The 20,974-nt window shown below is 56.9% G+C and overlaps 4 protein-coding genes across 17 annotated transcripts in view; 2 read left to right on the top strand and 2 right to left on the bottom strand.

Annotated features, from left to right (window-relative positions):
* BICDL2 (BICD family like cargo adaptor 2) overlaps positions 1 to 15,625 on the top strand; it is a 24,876-nt gene extending 9,251 nt beyond the window's left edge. For 2 of the 10 annotated variants that reach the window (XM_077985338.1, XM_077985340.1), the window contains exons 4-14: positions 3,503 to 3,597; positions 6,078 to 6,373; positions 7,757 to 8,068; positions 12,201 to 12,416; positions 12,514 to 12,630; positions 12,732 to 12,878; positions 13,581 to 13,775; positions 13,891 to 14,040; positions 14,495 to 14,625; positions 14,857 to 14,977; positions 15,052 to 15,625. In XM_077985338.1, coding sequence (XP_077841464.1) covers positions 6,182 to 6,373; positions 7,757 to 8,068; positions 12,201 to 12,416; positions 12,514 to 12,630; positions 12,732 to 12,878; positions 13,581 to 13,775; positions 13,891 to 14,040; positions 14,495 to 14,625; positions 14,857 to 14,977; positions 15,052 to 15,219 — 1,749 coding nt within the window. In that variant the 5' untranslated portion in view covers positions 3,503 to 3,597; positions 6,078 to 6,181 and the 3' untranslated portion in view covers positions 15,220 to 15,625. Of the gene's footprint in view, positions 1 to 967; positions 1,066 to 3,502; positions 3,598 to 4,177; positions 4,297 to 4,634; positions 4,772 to 6,077; positions 6,374 to 7,756; positions 8,069 to 11,373; positions 11,944 to 12,200; positions 12,426 to 12,513; positions 12,631 to 12,731; positions 12,879 to 13,580; positions 13,776 to 13,890; positions 14,041 to 14,494; positions 14,626 to 14,856; positions 14,978 to 15,051 lie in introns of those variants that run through there. The other 8 variants (XM_077985341.1, XM_077985337.1, XM_077985339.1 and 5 more) reach the window with 8 other exon arrangements.
* On the bottom strand, positions 6,380 to 7,492 carry LOC100425474 (putative uncharacterized protein FLJ46214). Its single transcript, XM_015125459.3, is given in 2 exon segments — positions 6,380 to 6,832; positions 6,835 to 7,492. Coding segments are annotated over 2 exon segments (639 nt in total). The 5' UTR covers positions 7,157 to 7,492; the 3' UTR covers positions 6,380 to 6,515.
* On the bottom strand, positions 15,576 to 20,974 carry THOC6 (THO complex subunit 6). 5 transcript variants are annotated; one of them, NM_001257916.2, is given in 15 exon segments: positions 15,583 to 15,736; positions 15,811 to 15,945; positions 16,031 to 16,141; positions 16,238 to 16,300; positions 16,390 to 16,439; positions 16,525 to 16,627; positions 16,719 to 16,790; positions 16,893 to 16,941; positions 17,019 to 17,056; positions 17,141 to 17,244; positions 17,319 to 17,383; positions 17,485 to 17,600; positions 19,236 to 19,755; positions 20,241 to 20,368; positions 20,603 to 20,974. In NM_001257916.2, coding segments are annotated over 13 exon segments (1,026 nt in total). In that variant the 5' UTR covers positions 19,275 to 19,755; positions 20,241 to 20,368; positions 20,603 to 20,974; the 3' UTR covers positions 15,583 to 15,655.
* On the top strand, positions 17,319 to 20,974 carry HCFC1R1 (host cell factor C1 regulator 1; the record flags this gene model as incomplete). Its single annotated transcript, NM_001266213.1, is given in 6 exon segments — positions 17,319 to 17,383; positions 17,485 to 17,600; positions 19,236 to 19,754; positions 20,071 to 20,127; positions 20,240 to 20,368; positions 20,603 to 20,974. Coding segments are annotated over 4 exon segments (417 nt in total). The 3' UTR covers positions 20,739 to 20,974.

Raw genomic sequence — 20,974 nt, 5'->3', positions numbered from 1 at the left:
AGGTGGAGGTTGCAGTGAGCCAAGTTTGTGCCACTGCACTCCAGCCTGGACAACAGAGTGAGACTCCGTCTCAAAAAAAGAAAAAAAAAATTGTGTCCCCCCTAAAAAAAGATATGTACAAGTCCTAACCCCAGGTCTGCAAGAATGTGGCCTTATTTGACAATAGAGTCTTGCCGAGTGCAGTGGCTCATGCCTGCAATCCCAGAACTTTGGGAGGCCAAGGCAGGCAGATCGCTTGAGCTCAGGAGTTTGAGACTAGTCTGGCAAACATTGTGAAACTCCATCTCTACTAAAAATACAAAAATTAGCTGGGCGTGGTGGCACGCACCTGTGGTCCCAGCTACTCAGGAGGCTGAGGCAGGAGAATTGCTTGAACCGGGGAGACAGAGGTTACTGTGAGCCGAGATCGCGCCACTGCTCTCCAGCCTGGGTGACAGAGCGAGACTTCATCTCAAAGAAAGAAAAGAAAAAAGAAAAATGGGTCTTTGCAGACATAAGTTAAAAATCTCAAGATAAGATCATCCTAGATTTAGGGTGGGCCCTAAATTCAACAGCTGACATCTTTATAGAAGAGGGAAATTCAGAAGGAACCAATCCTCATTTCAGGCTTCTGGCCTCCAGAACTGTAATACAATAATTTTCTGTTGTGTAAGCCCAGTTTGTATTTTTTCGGTTTGTTTGTTTCCTTTTATTGTTTGAGACAGGGTCTTGCTCTCTCATTCAGGCTGGAGTGTAGTGATGCAATCATGGCTCACTGCAGCCTTGACCTCCTGGGCTCAAGGGATCCTTCCACCTCAGCCTCCCAAGTAGCTGGGACCGCAGGCATGTGCCACTAATTATTATTTTTGTTTGTAGAGAGGGGGTCTTGCTCTGTTTCCCAAGCTGGTGGATATTTTGTTACATACATCAGCCCTAGGAAGCTAATACCTACCTCAATAAAGCTGATTTTTTTTTTTTTTTGAGATAGGGTCTTGCTCTGTCACCTAGGCTGCAGTACAGTGGCACAATCTCAGCTCACTGCAGCCTCCATTTCCTAGACTCAAGTGATCCTCCTGACTTAGCCCTGTGAGTAGCTGGGACTACAGGCACACGCCACTATGCCCTGCTAATTTTTATATTTGTTTGTAGAAACGGGGTTTTGCCATGTTGCCCAGGCTGGTCTGGAACTTCTGGCCTCAAGTTATCTGCCCACCACAGCCTCCCAAAGTGTTGGGATTACAGGTGTGAGCCACTGTGCCTAGCCAAAGCTAATTTTTTTTTTTTTTTTTTTTTGAGACACAGTCTCGTTCTGTCGCCCAGGCTGAAATGCAGTGGCGCATTCTCAGTACACTGCAACGTCTGTCTGTCTCCCAGGTTCAAGCGATTCTCCTGACTCAGCCTCCGAGTAGCTGGGATTACAGGCGTCTGCCACCATGCCCAGCTAATTTTTTGTATTTTTATTAGAGAGGGAGTTTCACCATCTTGGCCAGGCTGGTCTTGGACTCCTGACCCCATGATCCACCCGCCTCCTCAGCCTCCCAAAGTGCTGGGATTCCAGGCGTGAGCCACCATACTTGCCCTGATTTTTTTTTTTTTAAATAAGTGGGAGAAAACACTTGGAAACATAAGCATACATAAAAAAAAAAAAAGAACAAAAAACCAAGCTGCAGAACAATGAATTCTGTGTGAAATATTTTATATAAAGGTTTTTACTGTTCCAAACAATACTACCTACTGTTCATGGACTTAGCATATGTCATAAAAGCCTGGAGGCACCTGGATCTGGACCCAAGTTATTTCTACCAGGCTGCTTCTGGGGAAGGGCAAGGAGCAGAGTGGGGTCCTACTGGCCTCTGGATGCCCAGCATAGACTCCCAAGGCATTGTGAGATCTGAGAAAGCTTCCCCAGGGACGACCCCTCCTCAACTCCCAGCCAAGACTCCGAACCCCCCAGGGCTCAGTGGGTGGATGGAAAGGCGGTGAGGGCATTCCAAACTAAGCACCTGGGAAGCTGGCTTGCTTGGGCTGGAGAGCAGGTGAGGCTGGGTGATCATCCTTCCCTTCTTTTTTTTTTTGGAATGGAGTCTCGCTCTGTCACCTAGGCTAGAGTGCAGTGGTGCGATCTCGGTTTACTTCAACCTCTGCTGTCCGGGTTCAACTGATTCTTCTGCCTCAGCTTCCTGAGTAGCTGCAATTACAAGCGCGTGCCACCACGCCCAGCTAATTTTTATATTTTGTTTTGTTTTGTTTTTTGATTTTGTTTTTGTTTTGAGATGGAGTCTCGTTCTGTCTCCCAGGCTGGAGTGCAATGGCATGGTCTTGGCTCACTGCAACCTCCATCTCCTGGGTTCAAGCGATTCTCATGCCTTATCCTGCTGAGTAACTGGGACCACAGGCGCGTGCCACCACACACGGCTAATTTTTTATTTTTATTTTTTTTTATTTATTTATTTTTTTTTTTTTTTGAGACGGAGTCTCGCTCTGTCGCCCGGGCTGGAGTGCAGTGGCCGGATCTCAGCTCACTGCAAGCTCCGCCTCCCGGGTTTACGCCATTCTCCTGCCTCAGCCTCCCGAATAGCTGGGACTACAGGCGCCCGCCACCTCGCCCGGCTAGTTTTTTGTATTTTTTTTAGTAGAGACGGGGTTTCACCGTGTTAGCCAGGATGTTATATTTTTAGTAGAGGCGGAGTTTCACCGTGTTAGCCAGGATGGTCTCCATCTCCTGACCTCATGATCCACCTGCCTCGGCCTCCCAAAGTGCTGGAATTATAGGCGTGAGCCATTGCGCCCTGCCAAATTTTGTATTTTTAGTAGAGATGGGGTTTTAGCATCTTGGCCAGGCTGGTCTTGAGCTCCTGACCTCACGATCCACCCTCCTTGGTCTCCCAAAGTGCTGGGATTACAGGCATGAACCACCGTGCCCGGCCAATCCCTCCCTTCTTAACCAGACATGTCCCAGCCTCCCTGGGCCTTCCCTGAGGTCACTGTGTCCCTCCTATTCATCTTTCTCCTGGGATCAGCAAGGAGCCGGGGGGTGAGGCGAGGGCTGAGGGCCCCTGTGTGCTGGGTGGCCAAGACTCTTAGGCCCAACAGGGAGATGGAGGCCAGGACTCCTGGGTCCAGAGTCGACTGAGGACCAGATTCAAATATACAAAGCCAGGCACACTGGCTCATGCCTCCAAGTCCATCACTTTGGGAGGCCAAGGCAGGAGGATTTCTTGAGGCCAGAAGTTGAGACCAGCTTAGGTAATATAGCAAGACCACATCTCTACAAAAAGTAAAAAGGTTAGCAGGGCATGGTGGCATCTGCCTGTAGTCCCAGTCACTCAGGAGGCTGAGGCAGGAGGATCACTTGAGCCCAAGAGTTCAAGGCCGCTGTGAGCTATGATCATGCTACTGTACTTCAACCTGGGTGACAGAGTGAGACCCTGTCTCCGAAAAAAACAAAAACACAAATTTCCCAAGAGTGACTGAGGCTGAGAGCTAGGCAAGCTGGGATGAAGGCTGTGCTATGTACCCACAGACAAATGACTTCGCCTTTCTGAGCTGGCCTCCTCACCTGTGAATGGCATGACCTCATGGGGTTGCTCTGAGGATGAAATACATTGTGACATGCAGGTGAGTCATCTCTGGTGGCCATGCGGAGATCACCAGCAAGGACTAAGTGCTGGCACTTCACCCTCATTTAATCCTCACACCTGGCCAGGCACGGTGGCTCACACCTGTAATCCCAGCACTCTGGGAGGCGGAGGTGGGCATATCACCTGAGGTCAGTTGAAGACCGTCCTGGTCAACACAGTGAAACCCTGTCTCTACTAAAAATACAAAAATTAGCTGGGTGTGGTGGTGCACGCCTGTAATCCCAGCTACTTAGGTGGCTAAGGTGGGAGAATCGCTTGAACCCAGGAGTCAGAGGTTGCAGGGAGGCGAGATCTCACCACTGCACTCCAGCCAGGGGGACAGAGCGAGACTCCGTCTCAAAAAAAATCCTCACATCCCTATAAGCTAGGAACTATCATCCTCATTTTACAGATGGGGAAACTGAGGGCTGCAGAGGTTAATCAGCTGAAGGGCACAGGCACACACATCACATCTGGTATGTGGCCAACTGGCTCCTGGACTGAAGCCATGTGATGCCAGCACCCATGGGCCAAGCACCTTTGCTGTACTGTTTTATTGGTTCATTTCTGGTTTATAGGACTATGCTCCCTCCCATGGCCCAGGTGAACTATGAACCTTCTGGAAGTAGGGCTGTGATCACTTCATCCCGGGATGAGCTCAGTCTGCCTGGCAGGAGACGCTCAAGATGTGCTAAGTGTGGGTGTGAGTGGGGCCCAGGGTGACTGGCATTTGGAGGGGACACTGAGCTTATATTTCCAGAGGGTCACATAGCAGCACTCGGGGAGGCTGGGATGTGTTCAGCCCTCCGGAGGCTACCAGGCTGCTCCCACAGGTGCAGTGGGAGAAAGTGGCAGCCTTGCTGGGCAATGTGGCTCTAAGACAAATCAGCTCCCCTACTCTCTGCTGGCAGAAAACCCTGTCCCAGCCCCAGGACCCAGGAGTCCCAGTTCCTAAGTCATCCCTCCAAGGAGTCCTTGCTCCCCTTTTCCCACAAGCCAGGAGTCCCAGTGCCCACCCTCCTCCTATTTTTCTAGAACCCAGGTAAGTAGCCCCCAGTCCCCCAAGACTCAGGGGTCCTGACCCCCAGCCAGAGGTGAACGGACCCACCTGACACCGGCCAGCCACAGCTGATGTGCACGGCCCCTTCTACCTCCGAACTCAGTGAGGCCAGGTGAGTAGCTGAAGTCAGCCAAGGAGCATGTATTGCATCATGGAAATTGGCAAATGCAACCAGCGAGGGCTTCTGTTTTAACCAGGGAGCCTGTTGTTAAATGCTTACCAGCACATCGCTGCTCCCAGCCTTCCATCTGACCTGCTCTCCAGGCCAGGAGCCCCTGTCACGAGGCCCAGGGAGCCCTGGAGTCTGGAGATAAATCGTGACAAGACACAAGGCCATGGCTGGGGCATCACTGCTGCCCAAGCCACCCTGGGTCCCTAGTCCCAGACCTTCCCATCTCCACACCAAGGCCCCTGTCCCAGACAACAGCATGGTCCTCAGCTCTGCATAACTCAGGAACTGAGAGCACCAGGTCTGGAGCCATGCGGACTCGGGCATGGCTCTGGGCAAGTCACTTTCACTGCCTGTGCTACAGTGTCCTTGTCTGTGGTATGGGAATCAGTAAAGAGCATGACCCTAAAGCCACACTTGTGCTGTTCACCTTCAAGTTCTGACCAGGGACCCCAAACAAGGTGGAGGACCCCCCCCGCCCCCGAGCCTTAGCTTCCTCATCTGTAAGATGGGGATGACAACAGTTCCTCCTCATCAGGTCATCATGAAAGTCAACAAGTTGAGCTGGGGCGGTGGCTCACTCTGTAATCCCAGCACTTTGGGAGGCCCAGGTGGGCGGATCACAAGATCAGGAGTTTGAGACCAGCCTGGCCAACACGTTGAAACCCTGTTTCTACTAAAAATACAAAATTAGCTGGGTGTAGTGTTGCACACCTGTAGTCCCAGCTACTGGTCAGGCTGAGGCAGGAGAATCACTTGAACCCAGGAGAGGAGGCTGCTGTGAGCTGAGATGGCACCACTGTACTCCAGCCTGGGCAAGAAGAGTAAATTTCCATCTCAAAAAAAAAAAAAAGGTCAACAAGTTATGCCTATAAAATAGTTTACTTGGCCAGAAGCAGTGGCTCATGCCTGTAATCCCAGCACTTTGGGAGGCTGAAGCGGGAGGATTACTTGAATCCAGGAGTTTGAGACCAGCCTGGGCAACATAGTGAAACCCCACCCCTACAAAAAGTACAAAAATTAGCCGGGCATGGTGGCATGTACCTATAGTCCCAGTTACTGGAGAGGCTGTGGTGGGAAGATCACTTGACCCTGGGAGGACGAGGTTGCAGTGATGGTGCCACTGCACTCCAGCCTGGGTGACAGAGCAAGATCCCATCTCTAAAAACTAAAAAAGTTTAGTTAGCCGAGTGCTTAAGATGTCAGATTCTATGTTGTTGTCATTGCTAATGAGTTCCTACCCCCACAGGGCAAGGCAGTCCTGACGGCAAAGAAGCGGCGGCTACCTCAATGTAGGATCTGCACACAGTAGGTGCTCAGTTAACTGGCCGGGCCATTTGCAACCACAGCAGGATGGGCCAGTGCCCCCCACCCAGGTGGAAGCGACTCTCCCTCGACCCCGCCCGGCCATTCAGGCAGCTAGGGAGCGCCCCGGCCTCTCCCGCGGCCCCGCCCCTTCACCTGTGTCGGCTGCACACCTGGAGCCGCCTCCGGAAGAGGGGACCGGAGACCGCGGGAACCTCGGAGGGAGCCCGGCGGCTTCGGGTGAGAGTCTGGGGGACGCCGAGGGCAGGGCCCCTCGAGTTGGGGAGGGACTTGTCCGGCCGCGTCGGCAGAGAAGGTTGGAGAACCAGGGCGGGGGCAGGGGAACCGAGATCGCCGGGGAAACGGGGGCGCCGGCAGGAACTCAGCCGTCGGGGGTGAGCCCAGCCCCTTCTCCGGGCTTCCGACACCTGGGGCCAGGGGTCGGGGGGCTGGAGGCCCCAACACCTGGGCAGCTAAATGCGGAAGGGTAGGGGGAGAGGTTTCCATGTCCGGGTCTCTTGGGTGGAGGGGGTGGGGGGAGCGGGGCCAGCGAGGGCCAAGTCAGGGAGATTCTCGGGAGCGGCCTAGGGGCGGCTGGGCTAGGACCACGGTGACACTCAGGTCCTGCGAGCAGGACTGCACATGGACATCGGGCGAGAGGAGGAGGGGGAGCACAGGTGTGTGCACCTAGTGGGTGGAGACCCCCCTGGGGCTGGGGCTGGTAAGCCCGGTGCGTCGGGCCCTCTGACCTGAGCCCCTGAACCCCAACCCCTGAGCAACCCTAGGGGAGCGCGGGGCTCCCGTCCCCAGGGGCGGGCCAGGAAGTAAACAGAAACTCCGAGCCGCGCTGCAGTCGGGCGGCCGGCACAACCTGTTACCTCGCCCTGTCCTGGGCCCTACGCCAGGGCCCTGGGAAACTGGGGGGTTGAGGGTCAGGACTCCTGACTCCGGAGGGGTGGGGACATGAATGCCTGAGTCCTGTGGAAAGTGGGGACTGAGGTGGGAATCCTTGGTGGGGGACATTGGAGGTGGGGACCTCTGAGTCTGGAGGGTGGAGTCAAAGCACCTGCTCAGGAGGTAACAGGAGAATGAGTGCGAGAGAGCTGGGAGGTCAGCAGCCGGGATCCGGGCTTCTGGTAGGGAAGGGAGCTGGATTCCTGGGGGCGAAGACACCTCAGTTCCCAAGTCTTAGGGTCCTGCATTCCTAGGAGGAGAAGGGGCTGGGCTCAACACCAACTGCTGAGTCCCTGAGAACCTGGGTTCTGGGAACTGTCTCAGATGGCAAGGGGCTAGGAGCCAAACTGCTGGGTTCTGGGAAGAGAGGGGAGAGGGAGCGGAGGTGGCCTGTGGCCCTGGAGCACTGGAATGAACTTTCCTGGGGACAGAGATTGTCTAGCAGAGGCCAAAGGCTGGGCAGGTCATTTCCTTCTGCTTGCTGCCTCAGTTTACCCCAGGGACATTAACGGAACTGGGTGGCCAAAACACAGGTCATTAACCCTTCGTGGCTCAGGAAGCCCTGGCTGCAGGACCTGGCAGGCTGGCAGCAGGTGGAGAATTCCTGGAGGGCCAGGTGTTGGGCGGAGGGTGAGCCCCTGTCAGACTGCAGAGTAGAGTGTCCCGCAGTCACCTGTCCCCGCAGATGCTGCAGGTGACATGAATTCTCCAGATGGGCCCAGCTTCCCGTCGGGGCTGCTCTCGGGGGGCGCCTCTCCCAGCGGCGACGAGGGCTTCTTCCCCTTTGTGCTGGAGCGGAGGGACTCATTCCTGGGAGGGGGCCCAGGGCCTGAGGAGCCCGAGGACCTAGCCTTGCAGCTGCAGCAGAAGGAGAAAGACCTGCTATTGGCGGCGGAGCTCGGCAAGATGCTTCTGGAGCGAAATGAGGAGCTGCGGCGGCAGCTGGAGACGCTGAGCGCCCAGCACTTGGAGCGTGAGGAAGTGAGCTAGCACTGGACTGGGTGGGTGGCCGGGTGGGCAGAGGAGGATGGGTGGGCCTGGAGAGGACAAGGGAAGGGGGTCAGGCACAGGACGGAGAGAGGAGCCGGGGAGGACAGCGGGGCAGGGGGAGGACATTGGAACAGATCAGAGCTGGGTCCAGTCCCCCTGGCAGTGTTGCCTAGTGGTAAATAACAGGAACTCTGGGTGCCGGGCACAGTACCTCACACCTGTAATCCCAGCACTTTGGGAGGCCAAAGCAGGAAGATCACTAGCCCAGTGTTCAAGATCAGCCTGGGCAACATAGTGAGACTCTGTCTCTACAAAAAATAAGAAAATTAGCTGGATGTGGTGGTGGCACCTGTAGTCTCAGCTACTCAGGAGGCCGAGGCAGGGGGATCACTTGATCCCAGGAATTTTAGAGTTTGAGGCTGCAGTAAGCTATGATCCACTGCACTACAGCTTGGATGACAGAGTAAGATCCTGAAAAAAAAAAAAAAGAAGGAAGGAAGGAAGGAAGGAAGGAAGGAAGGAAGGAAGGAAGGAAGGAAGGAAGGAAGGAAGGAAGGGAGGGAGGGAGGGAGGGAGGGAGGGAGGGAGGGAGGGAGGGAGGGAGGGAGGGAGGGAGGGAGGGAAAAGAAAAGAAAGAAAAAAAAGAAAGGAAAGGAAGGGAAGGGAAAGGAAAAAAGGCGTGAATTCTCAGGCCAGGCATGGTGGCTCACACCTGTAATCCCAGCACTTTGGGAGGCTGAGGTGGCAGGATCACTTGAGGTCAGGAGTTCGAGACCAGCCTGGCCAACATGGTGAAACCCCGTCTCTACTAAAAATACAAAAAAAAATTAGCCAGGCATGATGGGGTGTACCTGTAGTCCCGGCTACTTGGGAGACTGAGGCAGGAGAATCACTTGAACCTGGGAGGCAGAGGTTGCTATGAGCCAAGATCATGCCACTGCTCTCCAGCCTGGGTGACAGAGTGAGACTCCGTCTCAAAAAAAATAAAAAATAAATAAAAAATAAAAAATAAAAAACTGGGTTCAGACCCTTGTCCAGCTGTGTGACCCTGGGTCAGCTGCTGGCCCTCTCTGGATCTTGTGTCTAGCTCCTCAGCAGTATCACAGAACACCAGGCAACAGTCATGGGTGTCTACACCCTGCCTGGCACTGGGCTGAGTGCTTTCCATGACTCTCCATTGATTCTTGCCCAGCCCAATGAGGCAGGAACAGTTCCCTCTACCCAGGTTCTATTTTTGGCCAAATTCTTGCTCTGGGGTTCACATCTGGTCTCCTGAACACCCTCCTTCATCTGCTGCACTGGCCCCAACCACTGCCCTGAGCCTGACCTGGGTAGCTAACCCTCTCCACCAGGCCACCTAGTGGGCATCTCAACACAAGTGGCACTTGATTCCACACCCTCGATTCCATGCCCACATCACCTGCTGTCCCCATCCTTGCCTTCCCACTTGAGGACCAGGGCCTGTGCACCTCCTTGGCCTTTTTTTTTTTTTTTTTGGCGAGACACGGGCTCCCTCTGTCACCCAGGCTGTAGTGCAGTGGTGCAATCATAGCTCACTGGAACCTCAACCTCATGAGCTCAAGCAATCCTCCCATCTCAGCCTCCTGAGTAGTTGGGACTACAGGCACACATGCACCACCATACCTGGCTAATTTTTGCATTTGTTGTAGAGATGGGGTCTCACCATGTTGCCCAGGCTGGTCTCAAACTCCCGGGCTCAACCAAACCACCTGCCTCAGCCTCCCAAAGTGTTGGGATTACAGGTGTGAGTCAATGCGCTCAAACTTTCTTGAATGTACAAACTCCCCCCAATATCCACAAGCCCTTTTAATTCTTCTAGACTAGACTCCAACCACCCACTTGTTGGCTCTGCAGCCTCCAAGCTGATCACAGATCACAGCCTCCATCACCTCTGCCCCAGACACTCCAGCCACCTGCTCCTGAGTCCCCAGCTTCCACTCTTTTATTATTATTATTTTTTAGATGGAGTCTCACTCTGTTGCCCGGGCTGGAGTGCAGTGGTGCGATCTCAGCTCACTGCAACCTCTGCTTCCCGGGTTCAAGTGATTCTCTCACCTCAGCCTCCCGAGTAGCTGGGATTACAGGTGTGTGCCACCAAGCCCAGATAATTTTTGTATTTTTAGTAGAGACGGGTTTTTACCATGTTGGCCAGGCTGGTCTCGACTTCCTGACCTCAGGTGATCCACTTGCCTCAACCTGCAAAAGTGCTGGGATTATAGGTATGAGCCACTGCGCCCAGCCCCCAGCTTCCACCTTTGACCCCTGGAGCCCATTCTCTAAGGGACAGCCCGGAATTTTCAAAAGCTGCAAATCACATCATTTCACTCCTCAACCAGAATCTCCCCCTCACACTTAGAATGAAACCGAAACTCTTCCCCAGAGCCTAAAAGTCCCAGCGAGCTGGGCTCCTCCCTGACCTCACCACAGCAACACCACCCCTTTCTCCCTTCCTCCAAGAAGGGCAGCCGATCCACCCTCTCCCCGACAATGAGGGCTCTTTTCAGTTCCTCCAAGAACTCACGCTTGTTCCCTCAGGAACTTTGCACTTGCTGTCCCTTAATGCCTAGCCTTCTTTCTGGTGGCTCTTCTTGTCCTGCAGAAGTCAACTCAAACACGACATCCTCCTTGAAGGACCCTCCACCCCCACCCCACTCCTTACTCTCCATCACTTCCTGGGTCTCTTTGCAGCCCTTACTGTCCCCCTGAAATTACCTGGCTCCGGCATGTGTCCATGCCCTCTGGACTCTAAGCTACTTGAAGCAGTGAACTTGGTGGTCTCATGTGCCGCTGACAGCAGACCCCAGAGCAAGCGGAGCTCAGGAAATATGGGAGGATTGATAGTAGTGTGGGTGAATGGACTTAGAGATATTGTGTCCAGGCCACAAGGCATCAGCAGAGCTGAATATCAGCCAGGACAATGTGACCTTGAACCTGACAGCTTAATCCTGAAGCTGTATTGTCCCTACAGGATTTGGTTAAAAGTTCTGCTGCCTGAGTTGGCATCCCTGCTTTGTGAAGTTATTGTGTGGGCATGGTGGCTCACGCTGGTAATCCCAGCACTTTGGGAGGCCCAGGAGGGTGGATTGTTTGAGACCAGGAGTTCAAGACCAGCCTGGCCAACATGGTGAAACCCCATCCCTACTAAGAAAACAAAAAAAAATTTGCCAGGCGAGGTGGTGCACACCTGTAATCTTAGCTACTTGGGAGGCTGAGGCAGGAGGATCTCTTGAACTTGGGAGGCGGACATTGCCATGGGCCGAGATTGTTCCACTGCACTCCAGCCTGGGCAAAAGAGTGAAGATCTGTCTCAACAAAATAATAATAAATAATAAAAACAAAAATAAATGACTGTGTGTCCTTAGGCAAGGCACTTAGCAACTATGAGCTTCAGTTTCATCTAAACCCAGGACATTAGTGATTCTCCCTCTAGTGGATGAAATGAAGTAATGCAGATAAACCCCTAATGCAGGGTACCTGCCAGTCACTGCAGTAGCTGTGACAATTGTCACCTTCGTCCAAGCCCATCCCGCTTTGAGGGCCTAGAGAGAGTGGGCCAGAGGTTAACCCCCGACTCATCTGCTTCCCCACGCTGGGCATCTGGGTGTGCCAGGGCGTTCCCCCGCTGGTCAGACAAGTTTTGGGGCCGGGGTGGGGCTGACCAGGGTTAATTAGAGGGAACTGGCTAGCAGGAGCTGGGGAGGGGGCTGGGCAGAGTCCAGGCCTCCAGAGCCCCTGGGACACAGCAGGTGTGTGCTGCCATGGGCCGGGGCTTGAACTCTGCCAGACTCAGGCGCCAAAAACGGCGCTTGCGACCTCGGGTCCAGAAGCCCAGGCAACAGCTGGAGGTGAGTGGTCATCAGAGAGCCCCATCCCCACCCTTGCCCTGGGCGCACGCGTCCTGTCTGCCCGGAACCTTCCCTCTAAATCTCTGGGTCTTGCTCATTCTTCCTCCCTCATTCTCCCTTGCTTTTGTGTCTATCTTGGACACAAGGCCCCCTTAGGCTTTCTCCCTAGGTGTCTGTCCCTCCATCCCCATCTCTCTGTGCCTGTCCAGTCTCATCGGTGCCTCTCTGCCTCTGTCCCTCTGCCCTGGCCCCTACAGCGGCTCCAGCAGGAGAACCATGAGCTCCGGCGAGGCCTGGCAGCCCGAGGAGCCGAGTGGGAGGCCAGGGCCGTGGAGCTGGAGGGGGACGTGGAGGCCCTGCGGGCCCAGCTCGGGGAGCAGCGCTCGGAGCGGCAGGACAGTGGGCGAGAACGGGCACGGGCCCTCAGCGAGCTCAGCGAGCAGAACCTCCGGCTCAGCCAGCAGCTGGCTCAGGTGGACAAGGTGGAGGAGGACGCCTTGGTCCCCAGTGGGGAGTGGGTGCATTGGGCATGGTGCTGAGGCTCCTCTGCCCCCCTTTCTACCTCCTCAGGCCTCCCAGACTGAGCAGGAACTTCAGAGGGAACTGGACACCCTTCGGGGACAGTGCCAGGCTCAGGCACTGGCTGGGGCAGAGCTGAGGACGCGGCTGGAGAGTCTGCAGGGGGAAGTGAGTTTCAGCTGGGGCTGGGGGATTGTCTGAGACAAAAAAGCCGGGCCAGGGGCTGGGAGGGGGCTGCCCCCCTCCCCAGCTCTCAGGCCTTTCCCCAGAACCAGATGCTGCAGAGCCGCCGGCAGGACCTGGAGGCCCAGATCCGAGGCCTGCGTGAGGAGGTGGAGAAGGGCCAGGGCCGACTGCAGACCACGCACGAGGAGTTGCTGCTGCTGAGGCGGGAGAGGCGGGAGCACAACCTGGAGGTGACCTGCAGGGCTAGGGGATACAACTGCCTGGACCCTTAGCAATGGCTTCAGGGTTTTCTGGGAGATGAGGCCAGATCTGGATCACTGGGAGGTCCAGAGGCTGGCCCACAAGAGCATGGGCATTAGCCCATGGGCAAGTGGGAGCCATGGAAGGCTGTTAAGCAGGGGAGGCATGCTCTTAGAATACATCAGAGCCTGGCAGCTGAAAGGGCAGGGAGGGGGCTGATGCCAGAGCTCAGGCCAGGAATGACAGCCCCTAGACCATGGCTGGGCAATGGAGATGGAGAAAAAGAAATGAAAAGAGGACGCGGGGTCTGATGTTAGAGATCAAAGGAGTCTGCATTTTGGGGTCAGCTTGCCTGCCTTCACATCCCAGTGCCCCTTTTTGCTACTGTGGGACAAGCAGCCTCAGTAGCACCGATAAATGCTGCATGAAACAATTAGTGAATGAGGAGGTAGACTGCGCAGGGGAGGGAATAGGGCTCTTCGAGGTGGGGCCCTGCTTTATAGGCGAGGAAATTGTGTGTCTGCTGAGGGAGGTGCATGGCCCAAGGCTCCCAGCGATCCAGGAACGGGAACAGCCTGGGCCGACGGGGTGCGGGGCCCTCCACGGCGCCCCCGCGTGGACCTGCCGCGGGATGCCGGCGCTGGGTGCGTCCCGCTGACCACCTGCGCTTCCGTCTGCGGGACCGTCCACAGCTGGAACGCGCACGGTCCGAGGCCGAGGAGGCGCTGAGCGCGCTGCGGAGGCTGCAGCGGCGCGTCTCCGAACTGGAGGAGGAGTCACGCCTCCAGGACGCCGACGTGTCGGGTGCTTCATTGCAGTCAGAACTGGCCCACAGCCTCGAGGACGGCGACCAGGGCCAGAGCGCCGAAGCACGGGGAGACACCCCGGTGAGCTCGTGGGCCCTCAGCCCCCTTACCTGTGCCATCGAGAGGGTCGCAGGCTCCGCCTTTCCTCCTTTCCCTAATAGACTCCACACCACTAACCCATTTCTTTGGCCCACAGACCACCCGGTCCCCAAAGACCCGAGAGGTATCCAGTCCCCAGCCTTCACCCCCGGAAGAGAGCTTAGAGCCCCCCAAGAAGCGAACATCCCTCAGCCCAGCGGAGATACTGGAGGAGAAGGAGGCGGAAGTGGCCAAGCTGCAAGATGAGGTGGGGGAGAGGGCACTGTGCTGGATGCAGGGCCCCTCTAGCTGTCAGTTTCTGTCTCCCATGTCCACTTCCCAGCCTTTGCCCACTAAGCTCCCCTATACCTGGATCGGTCTTCATCTCAACAAACTTACTTCAAGAGCCAGCCTGCATGCCACCTCCTCCAGGAAGACTTCCTAGACAGCACCTCCCCGCTTAGTTCCACTTCCACTGCTTCTCCCTGCATCCCTCCTGCAGGGTTATACCACTCCCACTAGCCCTGCTCCACCCCACCCTGCACCAGCCTGAGGGTCTCAGAGGGCTCATCTTGGAGTCTCCAGCACAGGGCTACAGCTGCCTGGGGTGTCTGTCGCAGGCAGAGGAGGGCTGGGGAAAGCCAGAGTCGGGGCTGCTGGGAGAAGCAGGGACTGAAAGGCCCATTGGCTCATCTGCCGCACGGCCCCTCCTCTGCTCACAGATCTTGCTGCAGCAGGCAGAGCTGCAGTCCCTGCGGGAAGAGCTGCAGAGGCAGAAGGAGCTGCGGGCGCAGGAAGACCCTGGGGAGGCCCTGCACAGTGCCCTCTCAGACCGGGACGAGGCCGTGAACAAGTAAGCCTCAAGCCATCCACCACCACCACAGCGCCCTCTGGGCCCTCCTGGGCTCCTGATTCCTCTTCTGATACGGGTTATAATGATCCCCACTCCCACCCAGGGGCCCACTGACCTCCTTGAGCTAGGTGTTGGCAGCCCTCCTCCCGTTCGGGTCCAGAATTCCCCCGCCACCCCGGCTCCCTGAAGCCCTAGTGCCCTCAAACGCGTCGTCCGCCCCTCCCCGCCTAGGGCCCTGGAGCTGTCCCTGGAGCTCAACCGCGTCTCGCTGGAGCGAGACTCCCTGTACCGGGAGCTGCTGCGCGCCATCCGCCAGAAGGTGGCGCTCACGCAGGAGCTGGAGGCCTGGCAGGTGAGGGGCGGGGTCCGTGTGCGGAGGAGGGCAGGGGGCTGGACCGGTGCTGAGCCGACCACGGCCTCCCGCAGGACGACATGCAGGTGGTGATCGGGCAGCAGCTGCGCTCACAGCGCCAGAAGGAACTGAACGCCGCCGCGTCGTCGTCGACCCCGCGCCGTGCCGCGCCCCGCTTCTCGCTGCGCCTGGGCCCCGGGCCCGCCGGTGGCTTTCTCAGCAACCTCTTCCGAAGGACCTGACGGCTGGGCCCAGGGGCTGCCCTTGCCCGCTTAGGGGCTCACTTTCCTCTTCTGGCCAATTAAGTGACAGGGCCTGGATTATCTTCCAAAAGGAGATGATGCCCTCCCCACCCCAGGATGCTGGGCAAGGGCTCATCGGCAGCAGGGGCTCATCCGGAGCAGGGGCCAGCTTTGTGGGGCAGGAGCCCCTGGTGGGTGGCAGGGGCAGGTGAACAGAGCTATTTTCCGAATCAATATAGGTCTATCTTTTCTAGGGCAGGGATGGGGCTGGGTATTTATGTATCAAGATGGGACAGAGTAATATATAAATCACTCCACCGATTTAGCCTCCATTCGTGGAAAGAAAGAGCATGGAAAAAAAGCCTGAAACTTTATTGTAAAAAAGAAAATGAAAAACACTCTAAAACCCTGGGCTGGCTGGGGATGTTGTCGGAGGTCAGAAGGACAGGGAGAAGGCTCGGTAGCCCAGGTTGGTGAAGACATCCACCCGGCAGCTGTTACCTGCAGCTGTCAGGACCTGGAGGAAAGAGGGGCATGACTGGCCTGCCCACACCCCTGCCCCAGCCACCCCATGGCCCCTGCCAGACCCACCTTGCACTCGGGCGCGGCGGGCTGCTGGTTGAGGCTGAGGCTGAGCAGCCCTGGGGAGGAGCCAGGCACCTGGGCCTTCAGCTCCCCGCTCAGCTGCCACTGGTTGACACAGCGGCCCTGGCCAGCCGACAGAATCTGCAGAGGACAGGGAAGGTGCTCGGGGGTCACGACTGAAGGGAAGAGTCAGTTGGGGTGGCAGAAGTGAGAGAGAGGGACTCACCAGGTCCTGGTAGAAGGTGACATGCTTCTGTGGCGCCCGGATGGGGAAGACAGTGGTAGGTGTGGAGGATCGGAGGTGCCAGAGGGTGAGGGCTGGGCCCCCTCCACAGACCTGGACAGAAAGGTGGGAGTCCCCAGCTGTGAACTACAGGCCCACAGCTGACAGGGCCCGGAGCTGCCATCCAATCCCACAGTCTGCCCAGCTCACCATCCAGTCGGAATCAGTTGCCAAGCATCCGATCCAGCGTCCATTGTGGGGCCTTGAGCACTCCTGGGCGGCGGGGGAGGGAAAGAGGTGAAGACATGCAGAATTCAAGGAGCGGGAGGGGAAGAGGACAATGGCCATGGACAGACCCTCACCTCGTGCTTATAGACCTCGATCGTCTGGACCTCCTTGGCTGTGCGCAGGTCTGCGGGGAAAGAACTGTGAGTGGTGCCCCATTCACCTCAGCCTCCTTCACTGCCATCTTGCCCTCCAGCCAGCCACCTCCTTACCCCAAAGTCGAACAGCTCCATCCTCGCCACCTGACAGCACCTCTGGGCTCCTTTCCCGCAGTGCCAGGCAATGGATGTAGTCTGTGTGGCCCCGGAGGACCCGCTGCATGTAGAGGGGCGATGTCAGGAGGAGACCTAGGAAGAGTGCCTCTCCCTGGCCTGGACCTGCTCTAGGGCTCCAAGACCCTGCTCACCGTGAAAGTCCCAGTTTCAAGGTCCATAGTGTGCAACTGACAGTCTCCCCCAGCCAGGATGAGGGAGTTCTCCTGTGGAGGGAGCAGGGTGAGGCAGGAAGTCAATGTCAAATCAGGGTAGGCAGAGGGTGAAGGATCAAAGTTTGGACAAGAACAGTCACATGGGGCTCAGACCTTGGGGACCAGCAGCAGAGCATTGATCTCGGGCACTTCCAGGCTGGTCCTGGGGAAGGAAAGGCAGGGTCAGTGAGGAAGTCACTTCACCCCGATGCCCCCTCTATCCATGTGGCCCTGGCTCACCTGTATGGAGGCTGCCGATGCCACAGCTCCTTACACCCCTTCAAAAGGGAAAATACCAGTTGACCTCAAAGGCTCTCTCTGGGTCCCGGCACCCCAGCCCTTTCCCGAGCTCAACTCCTTACCTTCTTGAGCATCTCCGCCCAAAGCCAGGCCTTCACCTCCCCATCCCCAGCACTAAGCAGATGTCGATCGGTGGAGACCATGCTATAGACAGGCCCATCATGGGCTAAAGAGAAATGCAGAACTGAGTTGACCAATTCCACCCAAAGTCCCGAAGCCAGACTCCACAGCTATACCCACCTTGGAAAGTCACCACCGGCTTCTTACTTTCCTCTTTGGCTTCGGAGCTCAAAGCAGCGGACAAGCTGCAGGGGACAGCGGAGGGGACCCAGGAGTCAGAAACAGGGGCATCCGTCCCATGAGGGCCAAGTGCCAGGGCTAATGGGTGGACAGCGGCAGAGGGTACCTGAAGATGGCAATCTGCCCATAATTGTTGCCAGCCGCCAAAAACTTCCCACACGGTGAGACGCTCTGGGAGAAGATGGTCATATGGAGCCGCTGCAAGGCCTGGAACACCTCTGTCTGCAGGGAAGAACTGGATGAGGCCTGCCTGGGATGTATGAAACCTCCCAGCCACAGACTCCTTCCTGCTTCCCCCAACACCTGCCAGGCCTCCCACTGTCCTGACTTCTCAGCCCTCTTTTGAGGCGGCCCGGCCCCAAGCCAGCACTTGCCCATGCAGTCCCATGGGCGGCTCCAAGAAGACACTGAAGAAGGGGCGAGTCGAGGTGATGCCTCAGGGACCTCTGAGCAAGCACCCAGCACTCTCCTACCAGCTTCCTCAACTGTCAAGTGGAGCTCACAGAAGATTCCATCACCATTAGATGAGCTAGTGTATAGACAAGAGCTTTCCATGGGGCTGTCACTCAGTGCTGAAGCCGGGTGTGGTGGCTCATGCCTGTCATCCACTGCTTGGGGAGGCCAGGAGTTCGAGAGCAGCCTGGTCAAAATAGTGAGACTCCGTCTCAACAAAAAATTTAAAAATGTGGGGCCGGGCGCAGTGGCTCACGCCTGTAATCCCAGCACTTTGGGAGGCCGAGGTGGGCGGATCACCTGAGGTCTGGAGTTCCAGACCAGCCTGACCAACATGGAGAAACCCATCTCTACTAAAAATACAAAATGAGCTGGGAGTGGTGGCGCATGCCTGTAATCTCAGCTACTTGGGAGACTGAGGCAGGAGAACTGCTTGAATCTGGGAGGCGGAGGCTGTGGTGAACCAAGATGGAGCCATTGCACTCCAGCCTGGGCAACAAGAGTGAAACTTCATCTCAAAAAAAAAAATGGCCGGGCGCGGTGGCTCAAGCCTGTAATCCCAGCACTTTGGGAGGCCGAGACGGGCGGATCACGAGGTCAGGAGATCGAGACCATCCTGGCTAACACGGTGAAACCCCGTCTCTACTAAAAATACAAGAAAATTAGCCTGGCGAGGTGGTGGGCGCCTGTAGTCCCAGCTACTCGGGAGGCTGAGGCAGGAGAATGGCGTGAACCCGGGGGAGCGGAGCTTGCAGTGAGCCGAGATCGCGCCACTGCACTCCAGCCTGGGGCACAGAGCAAGACTCCGTCTCAAAAAAAAAAAAAAAAAAAATGTGGCCAGGCATGGTGACTCACACCTGTAATCCCAGCACTTTGGGAGGCTGAGGCGGGAGGATCACCTGAGGTCAGGAGTTCGAGACCAGCCTGGTCAACACGGTAAAACCCTGTATCTACTAAAAACACAAAATTAGCTGGGCATGGTGGCACACGCCTGTAGTCCCAGCTACTCAGGAAACTGAGGCAGGAGAATCGCTTGAACCCAGGAGGCGGAAGTTGCAGTGAGCTGAGATCGTGCCACTACACTCTAGCCTAGTTGACAGAGTGAGACTCCGTCTCAAAAAAAAAAAAAGTGCTTTGCAGGAACTAGAAAATTAAAAAAAAAAAATAGGGGTGGCTCTACTACCCCAACATAGAAAAACGTACTGATTTATAATCCCTACTCTCTGTCTTGCGTTAAGCCCCTGAGGCACTTCTGGGTTACTCTCCCGCCCCCCGGTCAGCGTCTGAGTTCCACAAATAGCCCAGGCAAAATAGGACTCAAAGGGCACAATTCCCTGCCCGCCCCGTCCCAGCCATGAATGGACTACAAATCCCAGAAGGCAACGCGCACCACGTCCGTCTCACCTGACCCAGCGGTACCGCGAGCGGCACAGCTCGCTCCATCTCCAGAACTACAAGTCCCAGAGTGCTCCGCGTGCCACGCAACTTCACGAGGCCTTACGTGCCTACAGCGGTTCCTCTCCGTGGCGCCCTACTGCCTTCGGCGCGAAGGGGGCTGCTGCGTACCGTCCTGAACCCCAGGAGCCGAGGTGAGCGCCGCGAAGACCCCCGACATTAAGAAGTGGTGTCCACCGCAGCCCCGCTAAGCCGGATACCCTCCCCCACCCCGAGGAGCAAGCCTGCCTTCCGCCACGCGCCGCCCTTCTTCGGCGCCCGCGCAGAACCTCGCCGCTGTGCCCGCCTAAAGCCACGCCCATCCTCGCTGGGCCACGCCCTCAGAGACTCCTCCCCTGTCGCCCAGATCCCACCCGCAGGACCCCAAAACCCAATGATCCTTCAGCAGCCCTTGGAGCGAGGCCCCCAGGGTGGGGCCCAGCGCCTCCCGCGGGCCGCCTTGGGGGTGACTCGGGGCCTGGACGCCAGGTGCGTGTGGGGGACCAGGGTGGGCCTGACCAAGGGCCGCAGGAGCTTTGGCTGGGTGCTCAGGGCTGGTCTGCAGGATGAACACGGGGTGGGGCGAATCGGTGGGGCTTAGGCGTGAGCTGAGATGGTATTGGGGCTGCAGTTCAGGGTCCAGACTTCCGAAGTACGCTGCTGGATGGCCCAGGAGAGGGGGGACCAGCACCAGCTGAGACAGTAATGGGCTTGGGGCTCCTGGCTGATGCTGCAGGCTCAGGCAGGCATATCCTTGGGAAGGGGCCAAGAGGGTGGGGTGCACCAGGCTCTCTTTTTTCCCCAGCTCCCCTCTCCGAGGAGCTGTGCCCATGAGCACCAAGCGGCGCCTGGAGGAGGAGCAGTGAGTTTGGGGGCAGGGAGGGACTCCCAACGAGAGCTCTGTCACCTCTGGTCCCCAACAGGCTGCCTCCTGTCTCAATATCCCAGCCTGCCTCTCTCCCATCTCTCCCCAGGGAGCCTCTGCGCAAGCAATTTCTGTCTGAGGAGAACATGGCCACCCACTTCTCTCAACTCAGCCTGCACAATGACCACCCCTACTGCAGCCCCCCCATGGCCTTCCCCCAAGCCCTGCCCCCACTCAGGTAGGCTCCTCCACTGGCCAGGCCTTCTGCAGAATCACAGGCGGTCCTCGCAGCTGACCTCAGGCCCTGCCTCATCGTGCCATTTTTAGCTCTAGCTGACCTCTGGGTTGTTTCTCATCTTCGCTCTTTGGAAAGTGCTGGGAACCCAGGAGTCCCTGGGGACCTGGACCTGGTGGGAGGTGCTCAGCTAGGCCAGCCTTAGCCCCATGCCCTGACAGTCATTTCTTCTTCTAGAAGCCCTTGCTCTGAGCTGCTTCTCTGGCGCTACCCTGGCAGCCTCATCCCCGAGGCCCTCCGTCTGCTGAGGCTGGGGGACACCCCCAGTCCCCCCTACCCTGCAACCCCAGCTGGAGACATAACGGAGCTCTGAGTGCTGGTGGACTGCCCCTCCCACCTTCCTTCTTCCCCACAACAGAAGAGACCAGCGACTCCTGCAAAGGGACAAGGTTCCTCCCTCTCCTGCAGACCAGGCATCTGGGCACCAAGACCTTCCCTCAACAGAGGACACTGAGCCCAACGGAGCTCTGGGATGGGAGGGGTGGGAGCATGGGAAGGGAGGCATCCCACCCCCAAGAAGAACTGAATAAAGATTGCTGAGCAAAGGAA

The sequence above is a fragment of the Macaca mulatta genome, chromosome 20, assembly GCF_049350105.2.
Source record: "Macaca mulatta isolate MMU2019108-1 chromosome 20, T2T-MMU8v2.0, whole genome shotgun sequence".
Taxonomy (NCBI): domain Eukaryota; kingdom Metazoa; phylum Chordata; class Mammalia; order Primates; family Cercopithecidae; genus Macaca; species Macaca mulatta.
This window is presented reverse-complemented; position numbering and strand designations above follow the sequence as displayed.

Bases quoted from the DNA above. Each gene is read 5' to 3' on its own strand.
- THOC6 (XM_077983589.1), bottom strand. From the start codon at position 17,567: ATGACCATCTTCTCCCAGAGCGTCTCACCGTGTGGGAAGTTTTTGGCG. The intron at 16,440-16,524 runs GTAAGGAGGTGG...CTTTCCCCGCAG, and splicing joins TGGAGCTGTTCGACTTTGGG to ACCTGCGCACAGCCAAGGAG. The intron at 15,737-15,810 runs GTGGGTCTGGCA...TCTTTCCTCCAG, and splicing joins CCGCCGCGCCCGAGTGCAAG to GTCCTGACAGCTGCAGGTAA.